Below are 21,843 nucleotides of genomic sequence, written 5' to 3' on the forward strand. Positions count from 1 at the left end.
CTCCTTTATTCTCCTGGCTTCACTCTCAGTCTCGCTCTACCTCCCGCTCCTTTATTCTCCTGGCTCCACTCTCAGTCTCGCTCTACCTCCCGCTCCTTTATTCTCCTGGCTCCACTCTCAGTCTCGCTCTCCCTCCAGCTCCTTTATTCTCCTGGCTCCACTCTCAGTCTCGCTCTACCTCCAGCTCCTTTATTCTCCTGGCTCCACTCTCAGTCTCGCTCTCCCTCCCGCTCCTTTATTCTCCTGGCTCCACTCTCAGTCTCGCTCTACCTCCCGCTCCTTTATTCTCCTGGCTCCACTCTCAGTCTAGCTCTACCTCCCGCTCCTTTATTCTCCTGGCTCCTCTCTCGGTCTCGCTCTACCTCCCGCTGCTTTATTCTCCTGGCTCCTCTCTCGGTCTCGCTCTACCTCCCGCTCCTTTATTCTCCTGGCTCCACTCTCAGTCTCGCTCCACCTCCAGCTCCTTTATTCTCCTGGCTCCACTCTCAGTCTCGCTCTCCCTCCCGCTCCTTTATTCCCCTGGCTCCACTCTCAGTCTCGCTCTCCCTCCCGCTCATTTATTCTCCTGGCTCCACTCTCAGTCTCGCTCTACCTCCCGCTGCTTTATTCCCCTGGCTCCACTCTCAGTCTCGCTCTACCTCCCGCTCCTTTATTCTCCTGGCTCCACTCTCAGTCTCGCTCTACCTCCAGCTCCTTTATTCTCCTGGCTCCACTCTCAGTCTCGCTCTACCTCCCGCTCCTTTATTCTCCTGGCTCCACTCTCAGTCTCTCTCTACCTCCCACTGCTTTATTCCCCTGGCTCCACTCTCAGTTTCGCTCTACCTCCAGCTCCTTTATTCTCCTGGCTCCACACTCAGTCTCGCTCTACCTCCCGCTGCTTTATTCTCCTGGCTCCACTCTCAGTCTCGCTCTACCTCCCGCTCCTTTATACTCCCGGTTCCACTCTCAGTCTCGCTCTCCCTCCCGCTCCTTTATTCTCCTGGCTCCACTCTCAGTCTCGCTCTACCTCTCGCTCCTTTATACTCCTGGCTCCACTCTCAGTCTCGCTCTACCTCCCGCTCCTTTATACTCCTGGCTCCACTCTGTCTTGCTCTACCTCCCGCTCCTTTGTACTCCTGGCTCCACTCTCAGTCTTGCGCTACCTGCCGCTGCTTTATACTCCTGGCTCCACTCTCCGTCTCGCTCTCCCTCCCGCTCCTTTAAACTCCTGGCTCCAACTTCAATCTCGCTCTACCTCCCGCTCCTTTATTCTCCTGGCTCCAACTTCAATCTCGCTCTACCTCCTGCTGCTTTATACTCCTGGCTCCACTCTCAGTCTTGCTCTACCTCCCGCTCCTTTTTACTCCTGGCTGAACTCTCAGGCTCGCTCTACCTCCCGCTCCTTTATTCTCCTGGCTCCACTCAGTCTCGCTCTACCTCCCGCTCCTTTATACTCCTGGCTCCACTCTCAGTGGGCAGCACGGTAGCGTTGTGGATAGCACAATTGCTTCACAGCTCCAGGGTCCCAGGTTCGATTCCGGCTTGGGTCACTGTCTGTGCGGAGTCTGCACATCCTCCCCGTGTGTGCGTGGGTTTCCTCCGGGTCCTCCGGTTTCCTCCCACAATCCAAAGATGTGCAGGTTAGGTGGATTGGCCATGCTAAATTGCCCTTAGTGTCCAAAATTGCCCATAGTGTTGGGTGGGGTTGCTGGGTTATGAGGATAGGGTGGAGGAGCGGACCTTGGGTAGGGTGCTCTTTCCAAGAGCCGGTGCAGACTCGATGGGCCGAATGGCCTTCTTCTGTACTGTAAATTCTATGAATCAGTCTTGCTCTACCTCCCGCTGCTTTATACTCCTGGCTCCACTCTCAGTCTCGCTCTACCTCCCGCTCCTTTATTCTCCTGGCTCCACTCAGTCTCGCTCTACCTCCCGCTCCTTTATACTCCTGGCTCCACTCTCAGTCTCGCTCTACCTCCTGCTCCTTTATTCTCCTGGCTCCACTCTCAGTCTCGCTCTCCCTCCCGCTCCTTTATTCTCCTGGCTCCACTCTCAGTCTCGCTCTCCCTCCCGCTCCTTTATTCTCCTGGCTCCACTCTCAGTCTCGCTCTACCTCCCGCTCCTTTATACTCCCGGTTCCACTCTCAGTCTCGCTCTTTCTCACACTGTTTAATCTTCCCGGCTCCGCTCTCAGCCTCGCTCTTTCTCACAGCTTAATCCTCCCGGCTCCGCTCTCAGTCTTGCTCCTTTATTCTCCTGGTGTCGCTTTCCATCTCGTTCGTTCTCTCACTCTTTTACCTCCCTGGCTCCGCTCTCAATCACACTCTTTCTTGTGCTCTTTTATCTCCTTGACTGCGCACTCCTACTAAAATTAAACAAATACACTTTCAATCTATTTTTGGCCTGGAGCAATGTTACTTTGATGTGCAGCTGAAGCATAAATGAGGCATGTTTTTGATTAGATGTTAGGTTATATACTCTGTGATGCACAGAATATTCTGTGTCTTAACCACCAGTGGAACCTAGGGACAATTGAATAACTCCATGTTAGTTGCTCTGGTTTTGTTATACTGCTTGTGCACAAATGGATACACTGAGTTCTTCTGCATTACTGCCCATCCACAATGGATTTTGAAGTGATGCAGAATGGCCCTTGCACATATTCCAGATGGAGTAATTGCCCGTGACCAGCACAGCCTGCCTCCAGCCATAACACACTGAGCGGGGTAAATTGTGACAGCGTAGAACGTCCGCTCCTCCCAGGTGGAAAACGTCCCATCCATGGGCTGCCGGCTAATCCGATTGGCCGGTAGAGCTCCAGTAGTCCCCGTAGTACCAAGGGCGCATTAATGGCCGCTGCATGCATTGCAGCCAATCGCAAGAAAAAACCCAAATGAATCCCAGAGCAAAGTAAGTGCAGAGTATTGGGCAGGTAGGGTTCGGCCAGTTTAGCAGGGGGTCGGGGGGGGGGGGGGGGGAGGGTGGTAGAGCTGGGTTATGGTGAACAGGCGAGTAGGAACAAAAGGGGATAATATCTAAAGGGGATCCCCACTGAGAAGTCCTGAAGACAGTACTATCCCTTCCTTCCTATCCTTTAAAAAAAAATGTTTTAAATGGCCTGACTGCTCCCACCCAACTGCCCAGACTGACCCTTGATGATCTGTTTAAATATGACGGGCACCTGTTGATTTCAGTGCCTGTCCACCTATTACAATTTGGTGCTGAGTTTGGAGTTGGTAGGAAGGTGGTGGGGTTGAAAAAATGAAAATGAAAATGAAATGAAAATCGCTTATTGTCACAAGTAGGCTTCAAATGAAGTTACTGTGAAAAGCCCCTAGTCGCCACATACCGGCGCCTGTTCGGGGAGGCTGTTACGGGAAATGGTTGGCACCTACCTATTTTATTGCCCCCATCCCAGCCAAAAACATGTCCAGAGAAAGAACGAAAAATCCAACCCACTATTCTAAAACTGGATGTAATCTGGAGCTACATTGGTTTATGTAAAGTATAAAACACCAGATGGAAATGAGCTTATTATAAAATTGAAAAGGGCATTGTAACATTCAGACTTGTATGGTTCTTCCACTTATTGGCCAACATCTATTACACCCTAAGCACTGCTGCCTCACTGCCAGGGACCGGGTTCGATTCCAGCCTCGGGTGACTGTCTGTGTGGAGTTTGCATGTTCTCCCTGTAACTGCGTGGGTTTCCTCCCACAGTCCAAAGATCTGCTGGTTAGGTGGATTGGCCATGCTATGTTGTCTCTTTGTGCCCAAAGATGTGCAGGTTAGGTGGGGTAATGGGGATTGGGCAGTGGAGCGGTGCTCCCCTAGTTGGGGTACTCTTTTGGAGGGTCGGTGCAGATTTGATGGGTCGAATGGCCTCCTTCTGCACTGTATGGTTCTAAACTAACCTTAATGTGAAAGGATGCTTAAAATACTGCTTTTGGTCACTTAGGTTTTCTAATGTGCTCCATTCACCCATTTTATCAAAATATTAAAACTGAATATAAGAAATCCGCTACTTTTATAGTCCGATTTCTTTTGCTAAAATTAGTGAATTAAGGAAATAGTTTTTTTACCCAATTAAGGAGCAATTTAGCGTGGCCAATCCACCTACCCTGCACATCTTTGGGTTGTGGGGGTGAGACCCACAGACTTGGGGAGAATATGCTAACTCCACACAGCCGGGGCCGGAATTGAACCTGGATCCTCGTCTCCGTGAGGCAGCAGTGCTAACCACTGTGCCACCATGCTGCCCAAATTAAGGAAATTATAATCTATAATGAGAATTTATACTCCCTCCCTGCCACCCACTTCCAGGCAGTGGAATTGCCTTAGCTGTTGTATTGGCCATGTATAAATTGGAGCATACTCCTTCAGAGAGAGTTCCCACAACTTCCAGAGCACTATAGAATTACTGGTTAATGTGCTTTCCTCCCCACTCCCATCAACAGCTGTTCTACTTTGTGTCTAAAACAGGCTGAACTGCTCTGTAGAATTCAACTTTACAACTATTGCAACCTCCCTGCTGTGCTGAAGTAATAATTTGCTCTTATCTCCAAATGGCACCTCATGCAACATTTGAGTGGAAATCTCACCTGTTCTTGTTTTAGTTCTGCTTTATAGTTTTATAGAAGATTTAGCAACTTGGCCAATGTGTTTGTTTCAACATTTTTCTTTGCCCAGAGATTTTCATTTAGTCTATGTATGAGGTACAGCTGTTAACAGAATCTAATAGAAATGCTTGCTAATAGGGAATTTATCACATGCAGCACCTATTTTAAATACAATCTAGAATTACGGTACCAATTAGTAGGTTCTTTCCATAGAAAGTATGAAGCAGAAATTCTTAACTAACTTCAGATGATGAATAGTGGCAAATGTAAGGGTTTCAAATAACCAGCTGCACTTAACTTGAGTCACATGTAGCAATACCAACGATATTTGACTGTGGTTTGCTGTACTCAGTTTGTAGACTGAGCTTTGAAGAAAAACAAAATGCAGCGAAGCTTTGAAAACCAGATTGCTGCTGCCTGAGAATATTTAGCTGCCATGTTGGGAGATTACATCGTAGGTCAGATTTCACTGTGCTTCTCAATATGCATTTCAACTAAAATTGGAAAGGGGAGGAGAATCTGTTAGTCATTGAAGGCAAATGTTGATTTTTGTTACTTTTTTCCGGTTGTACGCCTTTATGATTTGTTTGCAGGAGGAGTTCTCAGTTACTCTTTTGGAAGACTTTGCGCTGATTGTAAACAGCCTCTGAAAAATAACCAGCAGAAAATCTGAGAATTCGGCAGGGGTCCATCAGTTTTTTTTTACAACAGCCCATTGGTGTAGGGTTTCTTGCAAAGAGTGCAAGTGCAATGATGTAATAATGTGTGTGGAATATTGCAAAAATAAAGAAGCAATTCATGATCGGGCCTGGCAGCTGAGGCTCTGTAATAAAACATGTTAGTGAATGGAAACTGTGAGGTCAACTCGGGTTTGCTGGAAAATAGGCACATAAAACTGACCGACTTATAAGCACTGGGATAGTGTGGCTGGAGTTATTTTGAGCTCCGTTCTAATTGAAGAATAGAAAGAAATCATGTTTTATTACTAAGCTGTCATTCTTGTAAAATGTCAGATTGCTCAAAGCATTTTATTTTGTTTTCAGTGGAAATTTTCCAAATCCTCTATCACTCATTCTATCCCTACCTCTCCCTCACTTCTGGGAGAGGAATAACAGAGAAAGGGAGGCGATTTTGCCCTCACTTGTGCAGGCAGCCCAATGGGAGCACATAGAGCATCTAAGCTCTTTTACTGTGAACATATAATTAAGCTGTGGCGTTGATGTGTTCTGGATGGGCAGAATCTTGTTGATGCGTCGGGGATCTTGCCTGCCGGAAGAGACCTCTTTTCTGGAAGGACCGTCAATCAGGCCGCCAGCAGTGAGCCGTTCCCTGGAATCAAAACTCCAGGGGTGTCTCGCCTAGTGAGAGCTGCTGGCCAATGAAAGGCTGGCAGCTCTTGCATTCAGCAGCGCCACGGAGGAGGCTGTGGCTGCTGCCAGAAGATCACTCCCCAGAGTCCCAGATCAAAGGTAAGTGAAATGGGGGGGGGGGGAGGAGGAGGCGGAGGGGCTAGGGTTTTGCAGGAGGAAGGGTGCAGGGGGCTCAGAATCAAAGCATGCGGATGGATCTCAGTGGATCCCTCTCTTCCTGATATCCAATCCCTCAGTCAGTCACCAAGGTGTTTTTGATCAAGAGACTGCCCTCACTTGGAGGAGACAATCTACCGCAGCAGCTGCCATGCATGGTGACAGGCCAGCCAACACTAGGTTAATACCAGCAGCGGCAGGATGAGACAGGATGGTCCTTAATTGACTTGAGGGCCTCAATTGGCAGCAGGATGGGATGGTCGACTATGGGTCTTCCTGCCCAGAATTAAAATCGGGTGGAGTTGAGAAACCGGTAGGGTTTGGGCACACTACCATCTAAGTACGTGCTCTTCCCGCCTCCGGGCTTGTACAACAAGAGCACAAGATTCTGTACCAGGTGTCATTGCGAAGCTGTCCTAGATGTGAAGGATAACCAGCACCAACGCAACTGAGCATAAAGAAATTACCTGATCTTCGTATTTCTTAGCCATTTTTGAGCTGGTGACTGACGACCATAATTACCAAATTCAGCTTCTTTCTTCGAGCAGCAAGATTGTAGACCCAGTTTTTCACTTAATCCATTCTACTGTTGCTGCAATCATTAAATCAGCATTTGTGGCAAAACTGGAAGCCTGCTTATGCATTTCAGTGTACTGGAACCTGGCCTATACAGCCAAAAACAATCAGTAGTGTTTCCAAATTCTAGGTAAAATACAGATTATTTTGTGATTTGGGTTCATTGGCATGCAGCAAAACAGTTACTTTCGGGTGGAGGTGGCATTTACCACTCTTGTTGAGTGGGAACCTTTTTTTAATAAATTTAGACTACCCAATTCTTTTTTTTCCAGTTAAGCGGGCAATTTTGCGTGGCCAATCCACCTGCCCTGCACATCTTTGGGTTGTGGGCGTGAGACCCACGCAACACGGGGAGAATGTGCGAACTCCACACGCACAGTGACCCGCAGCCAGGGACGAACCCGGGTCCTCAGTGCCGTGAGACAGCAGTGCTAACCACTGCGCCACCATGCCGCCTTAATGGGAACCTTCCAAAAGAGCAAAACACTGTGTATGTTGGCAATTTGAAAGATAAACAGAAAGTGCTGGAAATATTCACAGGTCTGTCTGACAGCATCTGTTGTGCGAAAGAAACAGAGTTAATGTTTCAGGTCAACAACCTTTCATCAAAACTGAATATTGACCTGAAACATTAACGCTGTTTCTCTCTCCAGAGATGCTACTGGACCTGCTAGGTATTTCCAACATTGTGTGCTTCTCTCTTGAGGTTAACCTAAACCCCACTATAGTGATGTAAAGAGATTCCAGATGAAAGCAAGACATCTTGTTGGGAGGGGGTAGGGAGGGGGCGTGGGTGAAGATCAGATGAGAAAAGTTGAAACAAAAATCAAAATTTACAGCAGCATACCTAATTGCAGCATCTGAAAGTATTTCAAACAGCAAATTACATTTCAGTTCAGTGGCTTTGGCTGTCAAAAGCACTGGATGTCTGCCCTCATATGCCTCCTACTGGCTGGACTTAAAACAGAAAAAGGGAGTGGTGACCTGTAGCAAGCCATACTGCCCCTGTGCATAGTCATAGGGTGGGATTCTCCGTGCCGCTGGGCCCCTTTCGGGAAATCCGCTGGTGTGAGTGCGCTGCCGGCGAAATACAGGATCCCGCCGGCGGAGAATCCATCCCATAGTTTTTGGCCCATCAGGGGCGGGATTCTCCCCTAACCAGCGGGGCGGGGGGTCATGGCGTGATGGCGTGGCGGGAACCACTCCGGTGTCGGGCCGCTCCAAAGATGCGGAGACTTCCGCACCTTTAGGGGCCAAGCCCTCACCTTGACGGGCTAGGCCCGCGGCGGAGTGGTTTCCGCTTCACCGGCTGGCGTGGAAGGCCTTTGACGCCATGCCAGACAGGGCCGAAAGTACTTCGCCGGCCTGCATAAGTCCACGCATGCGCGGGGACGTCAGCGGCGGGTGTCTCTTCCGTCTCCACCATGGTGAAGACCATGGTGAAGGGGGAAGAAAAAGAGTGCCCCCACGGCACAGGCCCGCCTGCGGATCGGTGGGCCTTGATCGCGGGCCAGGCCACAGTGGGGGCACCCCCTGGGGCCAGATCGCCCGGCGCCACCCCCAGGACCCCGGAGCCCGCCTGCGCCCCCTGCTCCCGCCGGTAAGGTAGGTGGTTTAATCCACGCCGGCGGGAGAGGGTTGACAGCAGCGGGACTTCGGCCCATCGCGGGCCGGAGAATCGCCGGGGGTGGGCCCGCTGACCGGCGCGGCGCGATTCCCGCCCCCGCCGAATCTCTGGTGGCAGAGAATTCGGGACACGGCGGGGGCGGCGGAGAATCCCGCCCCATGTCTGTGCCAGCCACCAAGCTTCATTTATTCCAATCCCATTTTCCAGCACTTGGTCTGTAACCTTGTCTGTTCGGGCTGAGGGGCAGCACCAATATGAAGATGAAATAAAAATGGGCATGAATTGAAGAGTTGTGCTAGGGTACTTAAATTAAGGGGGTCACATTTATTGGTGAATATTCAAACATCTTGATTCATAAGCATCTGAGCATATGAAAGCATTTCTCCTGCGTGGGGGTTTCTCTAAAAATCCTAGAAAGGTATTTACAGTCAAACCTTTCCAAGTAGACACTGCCGTTTGTCAACAGCGTGGGAAGGCCTAAATATGATTGTATTTTCAAAATAGCCAATTTCCACAAAATGCATTTCAACATCATAAAGTTACACAACAATGACAGCTTTTTAATTTTAAACATTTGTCCAGATCCATTGCAAGGAAAATGTTAACATAAGGAAGCAATTTGTCAGTTTTGGAAGCATTAGCTGAGAACAATAATCATTGATTCTGCTCAATAATAAACATTTGGGGCAGGATTCTCCGCCGGGATTGGGAAACGCGGTTGGGCGAAGAATAGGTTTTGACGTTGAAATCATGGCAGGCGCCAGTTTCACCCCAAAACGCAATTCTCCATCGCCTCAACAGCGGCGGTGTCAATGTGTTCAAGAACGCACGTGCAGTAAACGCTGTTGGCATTCCATTAGCAGGCATGATCCGGTATTCTCTGGGACCACTGCGATTCTCCGCCTCCACTGGGGTGAAATCCTGACGGCGAGGTTCACCTATGCTTTTACAAATCGTGAAACAGGCGCTGTGGCTGCTGAGGGAAAGAGGAGGTGTTATGGAACGTGTCCAATATCGCCATAGTGTGCTGACAATTGTGCCGCTGACCGGGGCCCCAGGAGGTGGGCTGTGGGATCGGAGTGAATGGGCACAGAGCACCATTGCCATGGCTTACGAGGCAGCCATGCAGCTGGGCAAACCTCTAACTTCCCAATATGAACTTAGTGCCACAGGACGTATGGGTCGCCCCCCCCCCCCCCAACAGGGCAATCCCCAAGGTGCCCTTTGGCCCCAGCCGACCCATCAGCGAAATGGGTGCGTTCCAGTGCAATCAGTGTCATTGTTTTGAGGATTTGTGGAGCACTCCAGTATTCGGATATAATTATTAAGGGCGGCGCGGTGGTGCAGTGATTAACACTGCTGCCTCACGGCGCCAAGGACCCGGGTTCGTTCCCGGCCCCAAGTCACTGTCCGTGTGGAGTTTGCACATTCTCCTCGTGTCTGCATGGGTCTCACCCCCACAAACCAAAATAAAAAGCGCAGGGTAGGTGGAATGGTCACACTAAATTGCCCCCTAATTGGAAAAAATGAATTGGGTAGTCTAAATTTATATTAAAAAAGAATAGAATCATTAAATGTTACAGCACAGTAGGAAACCATTCGGCCAGTCGTGCCTGTGCCAGCTCATTTAAAACCATGTACAATTTAGACCCACACCCCAGCTTTTTCTCCAGAACCCTGCAAATTAATTCTTTTTGAGTATATGTCCGATCGCTTTTTAAAGGTTCCAATGGAACACTGTCTCTGTAAAAACCGCCAATATCTCTTCCGCCTCCCTATCCTTACTTTCTGTCCCATTTCCAACTTGCTCTTTAAAAGCTGTTGCTTTCCATCTCCTGACAAAGCTCATGTTAGATCCTGTCCAATATTCAACTGTCTTAGCATCACAGTGGCTTTCGTTGGTGCCATGAAGCGCGTCCTCTGTCTCTTTGATCATAGTGAATTTGAAGGAAAGAATGAACCAGCCTGTATTTACACAGTGTCTATAATGTTCAACTAGGGAAGCAAACAAATGTATTTCTTTTGAAAAAAAAACTTCTATTTATATATAATCTTTTACAATCTCACACTCTCCAAAAGCATTTTGTTGATAATTACTTTCAAGATTTAGGCATTGATGTTACATAAGGCACTAAGATAAAGGGTTGGTTGAGCGATGAATATTAACGAGGGCATTGAGAGAATTCTGTACTCGTTCTTTTACATCTCCATGAACAGGTATGTCATCTCATCTCAAAACTAGTCCCTCTGACAATACAGCACTCCTTCAGCGCTGTATGGAAGTTAAGCAGAGGAAATAGAATGCCGTAGCTAGAGATACTCCTCTAGTTAGATAAAGTTAATAAGATTGTAAAAGCATGAACACTGTACTGTGCACTAATCAATGCATTTAATTTATCCCTCGTACAGTTCATGGGTCAAGCAAATTTGCATATATTTGAAGACTGGTGTGGTGGCTCTGTTGATCAGCTCAGGAAAAATATTCACTTCCCTCTCTTTCCACATGTGAGTATCTATTGTAGTTAAGCTGATATGAAAATGTTGGGATCAATCATTAAATTTGCAGTTAGCTGGAATTGTTGGAATCTTTTCAAGTTAATCATTGTTTGCTGCAATTTCTTTTTTAGACTTTATATTGATGCTAGTAAGTGCTTGGGTCCAGGTTTTCCTGGTGACTCCACGCAGGACTGTGTGCATTTATACCAATGCGAGTTAAGATTTAATGTTGGTGAAAAGCATATTTAAATATTTTAAATGATATGCAAAAAGTTGCATCAAGTTGCTTGCCGACTGTTTTCATTTTGGAATTTCACCAGCGACTAACAATGGCGTTGGATCGCTTATTAAAATATAACAAGTCCTCCGATCACTAAACTTACACCAAAGTATACGGCGGTGATGCTCTGACTTTCAATCACAGCGAACACCTCCACGTTTGTCACAGATGGTACTGCAAAATCTGGACCATTCATTCCCTTCACCACTGGCACAACCTGGCTGTTGTGTCCCATATATAGAAAATGCACTGCAGCAATTTGCCAAAGCTCCTTCAACAACCCCTCCCAAGCCTGCACCCCTTGCCGCTAAGAACAGAGGCAGCAGGTGTATTGGAATATCACTGCCTTCAAGTCACTCACCATCCTGACATAGAAATATTCAATGCACTTGTGGTCATCTCCCAGGATTCTATAGACTCTGGAACAGTTCCTGCAGATTGGAGGGTAGCTAATGCAACTCCATCATTTAAAAAGAGAGGTAAAGAGAAAACAGGGAATTATAGAGCAGTAAGCCTGACATTGGTAGTGGGGAAAATGCTAGAATCCATTATCAAAGATCTTACAGCAGAACACTTAGAATACAGTGGCAGGATGGGACAGAGTCCGCATGGATTTATGAAGGGAATACAGTGGCAGGATGGGACAGAGTCCGCATGGATTTATGAAGGGAATACAGTGGCAGGATGGGACCGAGTCAGCATGGATTTATGAAGGGAATAGAGTGGCAGGATGGGACAGAGTCAGCATGGATTTATGAAGGGAAATCATGCTTGACAAATTTAGTGGAATTCTTTGAGAATGTAATGAGTAGAGTTAGGGAGACAGTGAATGTAGTTTATTTGGATTTTCGGCAGGCTTCTTACGAAGTCCCGCATGAGAGATAAAACGCATGGGATTAGAGATAGTGTATTGAGGTGGATAGAAAATAGGTTGGCAGACAAACAGTTGGAATTAACGGGTCTTTTCCAAATTGATAGGCAGTGACTAGTGGGGTATTGCAATGATCGGTGCTAGGACCCCAGATGTATATTACTGATTTAGATGAGGGTGCAAAATGTAATATCCCTTAATTTACAGATGACACCAAGTTGGGTGGAGGGTGAGCTGTGAGGAGGATGCAGAGATGCATCAGCATGATTTGGACAAGTTGAGTGTGTGGGCAAATGAATGGCAGATGCAGTATAATTTGGATAAATGCGAGGTTAGCCACTTTGTAGCAAAAAGAAGAAGGCAGACTATTGTCTGAAGGGCCATAAATTAGGAGAGGGGAATGTGCAACGAGACCTGGGTGTCCTCGTACACCAGTCACTGAAGGTAAGCATGCAGTACAGCAGGCAGTACAGCAGGCAGTAAAGAGGGCAAATGGTATGTTGACCTTCATTGCTAGAGGATTCGAGTGCAGGGATGTCTTGCTGCAATTATGCAGGGCCTTGGTGAGGCCACACATGGAATATTGCGTGCAGTTTTGAAGTTCAGAAGAATAATGGGGATATCATAGAAACCTATAAAATTCTAACCGGACTAGACAGGGCAGATGCATGAAGGATGTTCCCGATGGTGGGTGTGTCCAGAACCAGGAGTCACTGTCTGAGGATACAGAATAGACCATTTAGGACAGAGAAGAGGAGAAACTTCTTCACCCAGAAAGTGATGAGTGTGGAACTCGTTACCACAGGAAGTAGTTGAGGACAAAATAGTGTTTGTTTTCAAGAAACAGTTGGATATACTACTTGGGGTGAAGGGGATCGAAGGACATGGGGAGAAGACGGGATTAGGCTGTTGAGTTGGATGATCAGCCATGATCGTAATGAATGGCGGAGCAGGCTCGAAGGGCCAAATGGCCTCCTGCTCCTATCTTCTATGTTTCTATGTAAATCTAGGTTCCATTTTGATGTTTTGCAGTATATAAACGTGTATGTATAATACCTTGAGTGTTTCAACAATGAACACTACATGCATAATACCGTGGGCAGCACGGTAGCATTGTGGATTGCACAATTGCTTCACAGCTCCAGGGTCCCAGGTTCAATTCCGGCTTGGGTCACTGTCTGTGCGGAGTCTGCACATCCTCCCCGTGTCTGCGTGGGTTTCCTCCGCGTGCTCCGGTTTCTTCCCACAGTCCAAAGATGTGCAGGTTAGGTGGATTGGCCATGATAAATTGCCCTTAGTGTCCAAAATTGCCCTTAGTGTTGGGTGGGGTTACTGAGTTATGGGGATAGGGTGGAGGTGTGGGCTTGGGTAGGGTGCTCTTTCAAAGAGCCGGTGCAGACTCGATGGGCCGAATGGCCTCCTTCAGCGCTGTAAATTCTATGAAATCTATGAATATAGTACAATACAACATATCCTCTGAACTGTTGAGTCGAGGAAGGATTTTATGTCACATAAACAATAGGCTTGCTGCTCAACACTTCACCATCTAGCTGTAAGAACTGCCTGTAGTAGTATGACCTTTCAATAAGAAAACGGACTGGATTCTCCTGTCCCCAGCAGCATGGTTTTTGGTTCCCGCCGCTTGTCAATGGGATTTTCCCATTGAAGCTACCCCAAGCCTCCGGGAAACCCGCAGACACAGGGATGCGCTGCTGGTGGGAACTGAGAATATAGTGGCTGGAGAATTCCGGTCTAATAAGAAAAGATTATTTGCTCATTCAAAGAATGGTCTGAAAGTATGTAACTTTCCAAAGTCTTGTATCTAACTTGTTCTAAGCAATTCCAAAGTGTGTACCTCTACAGGTCTGACTGGCACAGAGATTTTTTATTATCTTTTATTATGTGTGTGGTGGGGTTGGGAGGGTTCTGACATCTGAATTCAGTTTATACAGTGACGGGAACATTTCATTTCATAGGATGATAAAATAGATACAGCGGAGAAGGTGGCCGTTTGCCCCATTCTGTCCATGCCAGATCTCTTCCCTAGTCCTTCTTCCCCATTTCTTCTCTGTGGCCCTGCAATTTTATTCGCTGCAGGTAATGATCCAATTTTCTTCTGAAAGTCTTAATTGAGTCTACTACCACAGCACTGATTGAGTGGCCTACCCTCTTCCTCAGTGACAAAGAGTACAGAAGTAACGTACCAGGCTGGGGGAATGGGACGGAAACAAGAAAGGTTCACATGCTGCACATCAGAACCTCTCCGTGGCTGTTTGGGTGGAGTGGCGAGGAAAGAATTAATTTTCTGGAAGTCCGAGTAACTTTTTTTCCTTCCATTGCAATTGCTTACTTGCTTCAATTTCTGGTGGTCAAGGTGATGGAATGAAATCAGAATCGATTGAAGTGACAAAGTCATGTGGGTACTGTAATTTTGGCTAATCCAGAATGTCAAGCTATTCTGCGCGCTGCAAATCTATCTGTTATTTAACAAATACCATGCTAGCAGCACTCACACTCACACAGGACCACTCTACCTGATTGATATTCCATTTTTATCAATGTCAAAACAGCAGTAACCTTGTAAAGTCGTATATGGGAGAAATTAAGATAAGCTAAATATTACTTGGTTGCTACTTTTTTGATATCAATAAAACTTTTCCAGGCACGAACTGTGGTCAAGAAGTTGGCGGTGGCCCCAAGATGGACTAACTATGGGCTCAGAATATTCGGATATATCCATCCCTATGCAGATAGTAAGTCTGTTTCTATTTTGTTTTGTTAGTTCTCACCGCTACCATCATAATAACAATCTCATTTTGTGGAGTCAGTGTTGTTTGTTTACATGAACATTATACATGAACAGCTTTTCCAGTTGTAATGTGCAGAAAGTGAATTGTTTTTAAATGAAAGAGTGCATGGGAGTCAAATGTGGGCTTCCATTAATCTGCATGTTGCTTTTTAATGGCACATCAGTAATGCAGACAAAACACACTGTTGTGATTATCTGATTGCTGTAATTTGGAGTTCTGTTCTGAGTATCACAGCAGAACAAGGGGCTTGGCTCTTCACCTGTAGGTATTGAAATCTTCTGACCTTTAGGACAAGCATTGCTCGGAAGCAAAGCAGTCTTGAAAAGGTGGTGGGTGAAAGGGGAGGCATATAGAGAGAATGCTGCCAGGCTGGACTTGAATTATATTTCAGCAAATATACCCGCTTCGTGAGGTGGGCTGTGGAGAAGGTGACAGCCAAACTCCTCCCCTCTTAGATAGATCAAGATACATTAAGGTGAATAATAAGAATAGAGAGAAGAAAATTGATGTTTTTAATTTCATGGGCAAAGGAGGGTACAGAATAGGAAAATTAAGCATTTTTAGGGATGAAAATGGGTCTAATATAAGTGACTCGCAGTAGACTGAGCACATGACTGTCCTTTAATAAAATTGTACAATTCTTTACCCTTTGTATCCTCAACTGAAATAAAAAAATGTTCACTAATGCATTAGGAATATAATCCTTTTAAATGGTTTAATGTATTAAATTGAATACCTTTTAGCGATCTTTTTATGATTGGGAAGATACAGAGTTTCATTCATATTGTAAATCAGTCTGAACTGGACTCAAATGACAGTCTGGGTCAAAATTTCTATTAGCATTAAAATAATTTTCAGCTAATTATCGGTTAGTGGTATGCTGACAATATTTTGTTCGGGCCTCTCTTCATTGTAACCTTTGTAGCTACTTTAGTTTACACGGTTGTCTCTTAAACAAACAGCTCTTTCAGAGACATTACTGGCAAAGAGTCACTGGTGTATTTGTCTATATAAAAATAGCCACCACACTTCAAAAGAAAAGTAATTCAGTGTTTGATAGATACTGAGATATTAAAAAGTGCACCTTTTATTCCATCATTTAACTAAATTGCTAACAGACTAAAGAAAAGAGTCTACTGTCCCCATGGTACATAAAAAATAAACAATCCCACAATGATCAAAGTGCCATATAGAACATAGAACAATACAGCGCAGTACAGGCCCTTCGGCCCACGATGTTGCACCGAAACAAAAGCCATCTAACCTACACTATGCCATTATCATCCATATGTTTATCCAATAAACTTTTAAATGCCCTCAATGTTGGCGAGTTCACTACTGTAGCAGGTAGGGCATTCCACGGCCTCACTACTCTTTGCGTAAAGAACCTACCTCTGACCTCTGTCCTATATCTATTACCCCTCAGTTTAAAGTTATGTCCCCTCGTGCCAGCCATATCCATCCGCGGGAGAAGGCTCTCACTGTCCACCCTATCAAACCCCCTGATCATTTTGTATGCCTCTATTAAGTCTCCTCTTAACCTTCTTCTCTCCAACGAAAACAACCTCAAGTCCATCAGCCTTTCCTCATAAGATTTTCCCTCCATACCAGGCAACATCCTGATAAATCTCCTCTGCACCCGCTCCAAAGCCTCCACGTCCTTCCTATAATGCGGTGACCAGAACTGTACGCAATACTCCAAATGCGGCCGTACCAGAGTTCTGTACAGCTGCAACATGACCTCCCGACTCCGGAACTCAATCCCTCTACCAATAAAGGCCAACACTCCATAGGCCTTCTTCACAACCCTATCAACCTGGGTGGCAACTTTCAGGGATCTATGTACATGGACACCTAGATCCCTCTGCTCATCCACACTTTCAAGAACTTTACCATTAGCCAAATATTCCGCATTCCTGTTATTCCTTCCAAAGTGAATCACCTCACACTTCTCTACATTAAACTCCATTTGCCACCTCTCAGCCCAGCTCTGCAGCTTATCTATATCCCTCTGTAACCTGCTACATCCTTCCACACTATCGACAACACCACCGACTTTAGTATCGTCTGCAAATTTACTCACCCACCCTTCTGCGCCTTCCTCTAGGTCATTGATAAAAATGACAAACAGCAACGGCCCCAGAACAGATCCTTGTGGTACTCCACTTGTGACTGAACTCCATTCTGAACATTTCCCATCAACCACCACCCTCTGTCTTCTTTCAGCTAGCCAATTTCTGATCCACATCTCTAAATCACCCTCAATCCCCAGCCTCCGTATTTTTTGCAATAGCCTACCGTGGGGAACCTTATCAAACGCTTTGCTGAAATCCATATACACCACATCAACTGCTCTACCCTCGTCTACCTGTTCAGTCACCTTCTCAAAGAACTCAATAAGGTTTGTGAGGCATGACCTACCCTTCACAAAGCCATGCTGACTATCCCTGATCATATTATTCCTATCTAGATGATTATAAATCTTGTCTCTTATAATCCCCTCCAAGACTTTACCCACTACAGACGTGAGGCTCACCGGTCTATATTTGCCGGGGTTGTCTCTGCTCCCCTTTTTGAACAAAGGGACCACATTTGCTGTCCTCCAGTCCTCTGGCACTATTCCTGTAGCCAATGATGACATAAAAATCAAAACCAAAGGTCCAGCAATCTCTTCCCTCGCCTCCCAGAGAATCCTAGGATAAATCCCATCAGATCCCGGGGACTTATCTATTTTCAGCCTGTCCAAAATTGCCAACACCTCTTCCCTACGTACCTCAATGCCATCTATTCTATTAGCCTGGGGCTCAGCATTCTCCTCCACAACATTATCTTTTTCCTGAGTGAATACTGACGAAAAATATTCATTTAGTATCTCGCCTATCTCTTCAGACTCCACACACAATTTCCCATCCCTGTCCTTGACTGGTCCTACTCTTTCCCTAGTCATTCGCTTATTCCTGACATACCTATAGAAAGCTTTTGGGTTTTCCTTGATCCTTCCTGCCAAATACTTCTCATGTCCCCTCCTTGCTCGTCTTAGCTCTCTCTTTAGATCCTTCCTCGCTACCTTGTAACTATCCATCGCCCCAACCGAAACTTCACACTTCATCTTCACATAGGCCTCCTTCTTCCTCTTAACAAGAGATTCCACTTCCTTGGTAAACCACGGTTCCCTCACTCGACGCCTTCCTCCCTGTCTGACCGGTACATACTTATCAAGAACACGCAGTAGCTGATCCTTGAACAAGCCCCACTTATCCAGTGTGCGCAACACTTGCAGCCTACTTCTCCACCTTATCCCCCCCAAGTCACGTCTAATGGCATCATAATTGCCCTTCCCCCAGCTATAACTCTTGCCCTGCGGTGTATACTTATCCCTTTCCATCATTAACGTAAACGTCACCGAATTGTGGTCACTGTCCCCAAAGTGCTCTCCTACCTCCAAATCCAACACCTGGCCTGGTTCATTACCCAAAACCAAATCCAACGTGGCCTCGCCTCTTGTTGGCCTGTCAACATATTGTTTCAGGAAACCCTCCTGCACACACTGTACAAAAAACGACCCATCTATTGTACTCGAACTATATCTTTTCCAGTCAATATTTGGAAAGTTAAAGTCTCCCATAATAACTACCCTGTTACTTTCGCTCATATCCAGAATCATCTTCGCCATCCTTTCCTCTACATTCCTAGAACTATTAGGAGGCCTATAAAAAACTCCCAACAGGGTGACCTCTCCTTTCCTGTTTCTAACTTCAGCCCATACTACCTCGGAAGAAGAGTCCCCATCTAGCATCCTCTCCGCCACCGTAATACTGCTCTTGACTAGCAGCGCCACACCTCCCCCTCTTTTGCCTCCTTCTCTGAGCTTACTAAAACACCTAAACCCCGGAACCTGCAACATCCATTCCTGTCCCTGCTCTATCCATGTCTCCGAAATGGCCACAACATCGAAGTCCCAGGTACCAACCCATGCTGCCAGTTCCCCTACCTTATTTCGTATACTCCTGGCATTGAAGTAGACACACTTCAAACCACCTACCTGAACACTCGCCCCCTCCTGCGATGTCAAATCTGTGCTCCTGACCTCTATACTCTCATTCTCCCTTACCCTAAAACTACAATCCAGGTTCCCATGCCCCTGCTGCATTAGTTTAAACCCCCCCAAAGAGCACTAACAAATCTCCCCCCCAGGATATTTGTGCGCCTCAGGTTCAGATGTAGACCATCCTGTCTGTAGAGGTCCCACCTTCCCCAGAAAGAGCCCCAGTTATCCAAAAATCTGAATCCCTCCCGCCTGCACCATCCCTGTAGCCACGTGTTTAAATGCTCTCTCTCCCTATTCCTCATCTCACTATCACGTGGCACGGGCAACAACCCAGAGATAACAACTCTGTTTGTTCTAGTTCTGAGCTTCCATCCTAGCTCCCTGAAAGCCTGCCTGACATCCTTGTCCCCTTTCCTACCTATGTCGTTAGTGCCAATGTGGACCACGACTTGGGGCTGCTCCCCCTCCCCCCTAAGGACCCGGAAAACACGATCCGAGACATCACGTACCCTTGCACCTGGGAGGCAACATACCAAACGTGAGTCTCTCACGCTCCCACAAAATCTCCTATCTGTGCCCCTGACTATAGAGTCCCCAATTACTAATGCTCTGCTCCTCTCCCCCCTTCCCTTCTGAGCAACAGGGACAGACTCCGTGCCAGAGGCCCGTACCCCATGGCTTACCCCTGGTAAGTCGTCCCCCCCCACAAGTATCCAAAGCGGTATACTTGTTTCTCAGGGGAATGACCGCAGGGGATCCCTGCACTGACTGCTTTTTCCCAGTCCCTCTTACAGTTACCCACCTATCTCCAATCTTTGGTGTAACTAATTCCCTGAAGCTGCTATCTATGACCCCCTCTGCCTCCCGAATGATCCGAAGTTCTTCCAACTCCAGCTCCAGTTCCCTAACTCGGTCTTGGAGGAGCTGGAGATGGCAGCACTTCCTGCAGGTAAAATCAGCAGGGACACTAACTGCATCCCTCACCTCAAACATCCTGCAGGAGGAACATTGCACTCCCTTCCCTGCCATTCCTCTAACTTTCTACCAAGATCTGGCTTTTAATAAAATTAAATTTTTATAAAAAATAATAATATAATAAAATATGGTACTTACCTCAGACCAATGGGTTTGATTATTAGGTTAGAGGAGGAGGGTGGGTGGGAGACACTACACGTGTAGTGTCTCGGGTTTCCTCTCCACCAGAATTTATTGGTGAGGGTCTTCCCAGACGTCCGCGGGTCGACTTCCTGTTCCCGCCTAAAAAACTAATTAAAAAAAAAAGAAAAATTCTCAGCTCCTGCTGAAATTGACTAACCAGCCAGCTCCACTCCCGCCGAAATCGACTGGCCTGCCCCTGCAAAGACAAGTGCTTTTAAAGGTTGACTTACCTCCCAGCAACCTCCTTCCGCAATGCTCCCGCTGAAACTGACTCACCAGCTGTTCTCCCGCCGAAATCGACTGGCCTGCCCCTGCAAAGACAAGTGCTTTTAAAGGTTGACTTACCTCCCAGCAACCTCCTTCCGCAATGCTCCCGCTGAAACTGACTCACCAGCTGTTCTCCCGCCGAAATCGACTGGCCTGCCCCTGCAAAGACAAGTGCTTTTAAAGGTTGACTTACCTCCCAGCAACCTCCTTCCGCAATGCTCCCGCTGAAACTGACTCACCAGCTGTTCTCCCGCCGAAATCGACTGGCCTGCCCCTGCAAAGACAAGTGCTTTTAAAGGTTGACTTACCTCCCAGCAACCTCCTTCCGCAATGCTCCCGCTGAAACTGACTCACCAGCTGTTCTCCCGCCGAAATCGACTGGCCTGCCCCTGCAAAGACAAGTGCTTTTAAAGGTTGACTTACCTCCCAGCAACCTCCTTCCGCAATGCTCCCGCTGAAACTGACTCACCAGCTGTTCTCACGCCGAAATCGACTGGCCTGCCCCTGCAAAGACAAGTGCTTTTAAAGGTTGACTTACCTCCCAGCAACCTCCTTCCGCAATGCTCCCGCTGAAACTGACTCACCAGCTGTTCTCACGCCAAAATCGACTCCCACAAAATCTCCTATCTGTGCCCCTGACTATAGAGTCCCCAATTACTAATGCTCTGCTCCTCTCCCCCCTTCCCTTCGCCGAAATATATAAGGAGGCAGTCAGTTTACCATTCTGAGCAAACTAATTCTTGATTGATGTGAAATCACTCCTCTCCCTGATAGCAGTATTGTTAAATGATTTTGAGTAGTCTTGGTCTGTTTGTTGGTGATTCGGAGTCTACAGTAGTTCACTATATATTGTTTCTACTCGAGAGATGATTATAGGTGACTGTGAAGTTAATGTGTTTTCGGAGGCAAAGCATTTGACTGATGCTCATCCTTGTGTTGATTGATACTATTCCTCTTGCTGGAGTGTTTGGTGCTGCCATTTGGATAAAATATTAAAGCCTTTTCCTTTCTTAACATGGGAGAATAGAAATCCTGTTGTCACTATGACAAAAGTTGCAGTATGTGTTGAAGTTTGAAAGGAAGAGAGAACAAACATTTTGTTGTATCATGTCCTGATGTCAGATGGGACCCCATGCTCACCTTCATTTCTGGGACCCCCCCCCCCCCCATGATGTCACGCCCCTCCTGACCCCACCCACCCTCATCCCACAGAACTCAAAGGCACAAGCCACAAAAATACACAAATTGATCACTGCTTTTTAATTTGTAAAAATGCGCCTGTATGAATAATTACTGAATTGAAACCCAGGCTTACCTTTTGCCAGAATGACGGTAAAGATGGTCAATACTGTGTTGTGTGTGTCTTGAGGTGAGTAAACATGGAACCTGCTGATGAGCAATGAGATGGATAAATCAGCCAATGACATCACTGCAGCACAGTGCTAAACTTGTCAAATGTTCCTGACTCATTGCCCTTTGCAAATAATTTTTAACTCCTCTCAATACAGAACAAGAAGGTTCACCTGTAGCATTTGTGACCGGTATTGTTAAAAATATTTTCAGAATGGTTTTCACATCCATCACATATA

General features: G+C 46.6%; 1 protein-coding gene across 4 annotated transcripts in view; it reads left to right on the top strand.

Moving 5' to 3' along the window:
- The window catches only part of b4galnt3b (beta-1,4-N-acetyl-galactosaminyl transferase 3b), a 316,987-nt gene that overhangs the window by 204,425 nt on the left and 90,719 nt on the right, over window positions 1–21,843 (top strand). For all 4 annotated transcript variants that reach the window (XM_072484698.1, XM_072484699.1, XM_072484701.1 and 1 more), the window contains exons 4-5: window positions 10,734–10,829; window positions 14,634–14,724. In XM_072484698.1, coding sequence (XP_072340799.1) covers window positions 10,734–10,829; window positions 14,634–14,724 — 187 coding nt within the window. The remainder of the gene's footprint in view (window positions 1–10,733; window positions 10,830–14,633; window positions 14,725–21,843) is intronic.

The sequence above is a fragment of the Scyliorhinus torazame genome, chromosome 19 (genome assembly GCF_047496885.1).
Source record: "Scyliorhinus torazame isolate Kashiwa2021f chromosome 19, sScyTor2.1, whole genome shotgun sequence".
NCBI classification, from domain to species: domain Eukaryota; kingdom Metazoa; phylum Chordata; class Chondrichthyes; order Carcharhiniformes; family Scyliorhinidae; genus Scyliorhinus; species Scyliorhinus torazame.